The 6,000-nt window shown below is 45.0% G+C and overlaps 1 protein-coding gene across 1 annotated transcript in view; it reads left to right on the forward strand.

The window, feature by feature from the left end:
* The window catches only part of ARHGEF28 (Rho guanine nucleotide exchange factor 28), a 219,306-nt gene that overhangs the window by 168,266 nt on the left and 45,040 nt on the right, over nucleotides 1–6,000 (forward strand). Inside the window, exons 26-28 of the mRNA XM_006775561.2 lie at nucleotides 699–877; nucleotides 1,737–1,828; nucleotides 3,683–3,865. Coding sequence (XP_006775624.1) covers nucleotides 699–877; nucleotides 1,737–1,828; nucleotides 3,683–3,865 — 454 coding nt within the window. The remainder of the gene's footprint in view (nucleotides 1–698; nucleotides 878–1,736; nucleotides 1,829–3,682; nucleotides 3,866–6,000) is intronic.

A 6,000-nucleotide genomic window follows, 5' to 3' on the forward strand; every position in this document is an offset into this window, starting at 1 on the left:
GCAGGAGACACTGGTTATGCCAGGGGGGTCTAAAGCTTGGCTACCTCATTCTTGCCTGTCATGTTTGCATTCCACTCCTTGGTATCTGGGATTCTGTATCTGTCTCCTTATTGAAACAGTGTTGTTGTTAACTGCCAAATCCAAGGGACTCTTTAGGTCTTCCATCTCTCTCAATCTCTTCATAATATTTGATATACTATTTCCTATCCCATGCCTTTCTAGAAAAATTCATCCACCCCTGACTATGGCATTTTGATGTTTTTTTCATAGTGCTCTGATGGTCCTCTCTTTTTAAAAGTGGTCCTTTTATTTTATTTTATTTTTTGTTGCAAGGTCATTTTATTTACTTGCAGCAATTAAAGGAGTTGGGATTTATATCCGAAGCTCTGCCTCCCCACAGAGAGGCTTAGCGATTGCTTATGCACACTCTTTGGTCAATGATGTGTTAGTTTCTTTAAAAGGTGTCCTTTTAAACCACCAATTCTTGAGGACAAACACTTCCCTGTAGCTTTTCTTCCCACCCTGTCTTCACCATAACTGTTCCATGGAGCTCTTGCCAACTTCCTCAGCTCTTGGGAAAAGAGTGAAGTGATACTAAGACTTACCTAACACGGTTGCTTTCCTTCGCTAACATGCTCTGCGGGACCGCACTTTGGATGGGGTGCTGTTTCATCTGCACGTCCTCCTGTTTTGCGCAGGATCAGAAGCCATCCGTTATTTCCCTTCAGAAGCTTATCGCCCGAGAAGTTGCTAATGAGGAGAGAGGAATGTTTCTGATCAGCGCTTCTTCTGCTGGCCCTGAGATGTATGAGATTCACACCAACTCCAAGGAGGAGCGAAATAACTGGATGAGAAGGATCCAGCAGGCAGTCGAGAGGTAACGTTTCCTTCTGTCCACCCGCTAGGAAGTGGCTGGTTCAATGGGGAGCGTGCTCTGACTGTGTCTCCCTTGCATGAAAACTTTGCCTCAGCCCGAGCGGTCTGCTCCCCTGCACCTGCCTGTGATAGGCCCTCACCTGCAGCTCTGTCCTCCGAGCCTCCCTGCACTCAGCCCCCATCCTCCCCTCTGCCTGCGGCAACCTACCCATCTTGGTGCAGCTCCTGTCTGTCTCCTTCGCGAACACTCTTTGCTTCCATTGGCTCTTTCTTACCTGAAATTCTTTAACATGCTCTCTGAAGCATTTATTTGGTGCTTGTCTTAAACTGCCTTGTAGCTATAATCACATTCTATGTGTGTATGTTATTTATTAGATTGGAAGCTCCTGGAGGGCAGGGACCATGTCTTATGTTTCTCTGTGGACTGAATTCTGAAGAATCATTCAATAAACGTTTTTAGATTAGTGGATCTAAGTGCTCTAAGTCAATTTACTCCTCCTTATTGTGCACAAGCAGTTTTTATAAATGGGGGTGGGAGAGTGGGGGTGATCATTTTTCATGGTAATTTGATTCATTAGATCTTGAATGATGTTACATAAAATTCCTTCATTGCCACTGTACCTCACCCAACCTGGCGCCCTACTCCCATTCCCTATGCTGCTGGCTTTGAGGGCTGTTACATTACGCAAGGTCCTTTACATGCTCAAGAAAACCAAATCTCTTGGCCAGGGGCATGTTGAATTCCCTTTATGTTGACTTTTTCTTTGAATGATTCTACTGCCTCTCCCGTGTCTTTCTAATGACCCTAAAGGTACTTGGACTTGGTTTGAGTTGTCTCTCTTGACTCTTGTCTTTTAAAGTTGCCCAGAAGAAGAAGGGGGGAGGACAAGTGAGTCTGATGAAGAGCGGCGGAAAGCTGAAGCAAGAGTGGCCAAAATTCAGCAATGTCAAGGTACAGTGCTGGCACCTACGGTTCCCTGGTTGTGTGTGTCCGTGGACGGTGAGAAAGCCCAAGTGTCATGAATGGGAAGCTATGACTAACTGATTAATCTAATTCTGTGCATGCAAAGCCTACTCTAACTACTCTCAAACAAACAAACAAAAAAACTGGCTCTGGGAGTGCTTAAATAAGGTGTATCTCTCCCTACTTCCTCCTTTGTGATGAAGAACACATATTTTTAAAGCTGTGGTACATATATATATACAATGGAATATAACTTGGCCATGAAAAATAATGAAATCGTACCAGTTACAACAGCCTGGCTGTCCCAGAGGGGCATTGTACTAAGTGAAATAAGTCAGAAAAAGGCAAATACCATATGCTTTCACTTATATGTGTGATCTAAAGAAAAATATAAAATGAACAAGCAAAATGGAAACAGATTTATAGATACAGAGAACATTTTGCTGGCTATCAGAGGGGAGGAAGGTGGAGGACTGGGTGAAAAAGGTGAAGGGATTATAAACTACAGATGGGCAGTTATAGAATAGTCACCGGATGTGAAGTACAACAGAGGGAATGTAGTCAGTAATGTTGTAATAACTCTGTATGGTGCCAGGTGATACTGGAATTATCAGGGAAACACTTTGTAAAGTATATGATTGTCTAACCCCGTGGTCGGCAAACTGCGGCTCGCAAGCCACGTGCGGCTCTTTGGCTCCTTGAGTGTGGCTCTTCCTAAGCCTCAGGAGTACCCTAATTAAGCTAATAACAATGTACCTACCTATATAGTTTAAGTATAAAAAATTTGGCTCTCAAAAGAAATTTCAATCGTTGTACTGTTGATATTTGGCTCTGTTGACTAATGAGTTTGCCGAACACTGGTCTAACCACTATGCTGTACACATGAAACAGAATATATAATACAGAATAATATTGAATGTAAAAAATAATATATTTTTTAGATTTTTGCACATGACTGTGAGTGGTGTGGCACGGGTGGTTCTAAGAACTGCTGTTCAGTGGTTTAGTTTTAGCACTGTCAGGTCACAGTTGTATGACTGTGATTAAGGAACACAAGAGCTCTGGTCCTCAGTGTCCAAGTCCGTGAAATTCGGAAATTAAGTCAACTCAGTGATTCTCATCTCTGGCTGGACCTTAGAATCACTGCGGGTAGGTTGTTCAAAGTCCTGGCGCCTGGGCCCCACCCTCAACCAATTCAGGGAGAATCTGTGTGTGGGGGGGGCATGCAGACATTAGTATTTTAAACTCTCCCAGGTGATTTTGAGGCAAAGAGATGGAGAACCCCTGGATTAGATGCTGGTTTGGTCCCTTTAAGCTTGAAGAATCCTGTGACATGTTGAGATCAGAGGAAAATGATGCATGAAAGTTGGTCAAAGAAATTGGAGGTTTAGGAATAGAAACATGAGCCGCTGTGTTTGGTTTTGACCAAGGCTGGCTGGAGCCTTTGCATTGCTTTCCCTTGTGGGTTCCACTCATTATGGATGAGCCGCCTCAGTGTCATTCCCCAGCTTAATGTTACGTCGTAATAGAAAACAGCCCCAGCAAAGAATAGCTTCGCAAGCTTTTCTGGAATTAGGGGACTGGGAAAGGAAACAGACATATATTGAGTACCCCGTTTGTAGGAAATACATTGGAAGATCAGAGAAGTAGGTCATTTGCTAGAGGCGGCAGTCACTGAATGGAACAGTTAGGGTTTGAACTTGAATCTGTCGCACCCAACAAGCTCATTTTGCCTGTTAGGTCACACTGCTAGCTAATCCGCAACTTCTTTGTCTTGTCACGTGGATTCTCATAGCTGCTAAGTTCCTGTGATAACCTTCTCGGGTAAATGCTGTTTCACAGAACTACTCTGTAATCAGGACCAGCAAATCTGTACGTACCTGGAGGAGAAGCTGCATATCTACGCTGAGTTGGGAGAACTGAGTGGATTTGAGGATGTCCACCTGGAGCCCCACCTCCTCATCAAGCCGGACCCCGGCGAGCCTCCCCAGGCGGCCTCCTTGCTGGCAGCGGCACTAAAAGAAGGTAAGTTGCTTCCGAAAGGATATGGTTTGACCACTTCAGAAAACGTGTACTGAGTACCTACCATCGCTGTGGTCTTGGTGCTGAGGATATAGCACAATAAGACAAAGTCCTGACTCTCCTGAAACAGCGAAATGTCAGGAAATAAATACGGCAGGTTATGTCAAGTGCTCTGAAGAACAGTGAGCAGGATGTGGGGGTTAGAGAGTAATGGGGTTGGGGAGGTTTTATTTTGGAGAAGGCGGACAGTGGAGGCCTCCTTTGATATAGTGCTATATGAGCAGACACAGGGAATTGAGAAATCCAAACAGAATCTGGGAAAAGAATGTTCTAGACATAGGAACAGCAGGTGCAAAGGCCCTGAGGCAGGTGAGTGCCAGATTTGTCTGAGGAACAGCACAGAGGACAGTGTAGGTACAGCGATGTGAGTGCTGGGAAGTGGTAGGAGATGAGTCAGCATTAACGAGGCCCAGGTTACCTGGATGGAGGTAAGGACTTTGAATTTCATCCGAAGTGTGAGGGAAGCATTGCAGAGTTTTGAGTTGAAGAGCGATTTCCTTTGTGTTTTAAAATAAACCCTCTGACTGCCGAGTGGAGAATGACAGCGTCTAGGGTGTAAACGTGGGAGTTGGTGGCTGAGGCAGGGTGGACGACAAGGCCATGGAACGCCAGGGGATTGGAAGTTCTGTGTTCATGGAATTGGACTCACTGAGAGTTTTGATAGGAGTAGATTGTGGGGAGGCGGTCAATTGCACCAGGTGCTTAAATTGTTCAAGGCGTCTGTTGGTGCCTGGCAACAAGGAGCAGTAGTGAGTGGTGTAAGGGAAATTTTAAGGTAAAAAGGCACTGAAGGGGAGAAACGGGGCTGGAAGTGACCATAGGGACAAAGAGCTTGGGAGATAAAACAGCTACCACCTGAGAGAGTGCTATTGTGCAGAACCAGGGCTGGTAAAGTACAGGCCACAGACGAAATGCGTCCCACCGCCTGTCTTTGTAAATAGAGTTTAATTGGGACACAGCCACACCCACTGTGCACATAACATCGACAGCTGCTTTCTTGCTGCCGTGGCAAGGACGAATAGTTGCAACAGAGATGGTATGGGCCACGAAGACTGAAATATTTACAATCTGGTTCTTTGCAGAAAATGTTTGCCAAGCTCTGCCTTAGCACCTCAACATTAGCTGGAGGAGAACTTAGGGATCATGGAATCTAAGACCGGTTGAGGGCACAGGTCCTCAGAACGGCACAGAGGTGGTCTGACATGAGGTCTGCCAAAGGACTTACGCATCCGTTCATCAAATGTGTATTGGGCATCTGCAGTGTGCACTGTGGCTGGTGCTCAGGAAACAGTGATGCTTTCATCAGAACTCCGAGTGATTATATTCCCCTGCTGTACTTACATCCCCGTGGCTGTTTTTATAACTGGCGATTTGTACTTCTTAATTCCTTCCCCCTTTTCACCCAGCTTCCCAATCTGGCGGTCATCAAAATGTTCTCTGTATCCATGAGTTTGTATCATTTTGTAATGCTCTAATACCTGGGTGATAGAACTTAGCATTGAACACGTGCTACCTTGTAGAGCAGTTAGTTATCTGTCTCTCTCTTGTCCACTCTACGAACTCCCCTTACTAGTTATCAGATGCCCAGTAGCCCATAGAACAGAGAAGGTCATCAATTTGATAAATTAAATCATTGGACACACTGTTTTGGAAATATTTATAGGGTCCTCAGAATAATTATTATTAATAGCATTAATAATAATGCTAGTTGAAAACCTTTTATTGTAAATAGAAAACCTTCACTTAAAAATTTAGGTGCTTGTTTAAAGTGCAAATCCCCTTTTTTCTCCGCTGAGAATGTGATCCAGTAGGTCTACCATGAGGAATGGGAATCTTTTTAAAGGCATGTTTGGAGAAATACTCTTTAAAAAAAATGATTTGAGGGAGAGAGGGGAAGGGAGGAAGGGGGAGGGAGGGAGGGAGGGTGGGAGAGAGAGAGGGGAGAGAGAGGGAGAGAGAGAGATATCTAACCAGCTGCATCCTGCACATCCCCTACCAGGGATCAAGCCCATAACCCGGGCATGTGTTCTGACCCAGAATCAAACCGGCAACCTTGCAGTGCACAGGACAATGCGCAA

Source organism: Myotis davidii, unplaced genomic scaffold, assembly GCF_000327345.1.
Source record: "Myotis davidii unplaced genomic scaffold, ASM32734v1 scaffold44, whole genome shotgun sequence".
Taxonomy (NCBI): Eukaryota; Metazoa; Chordata; class Mammalia; order Chiroptera; family Vespertilionidae; genus Myotis; species Myotis davidii.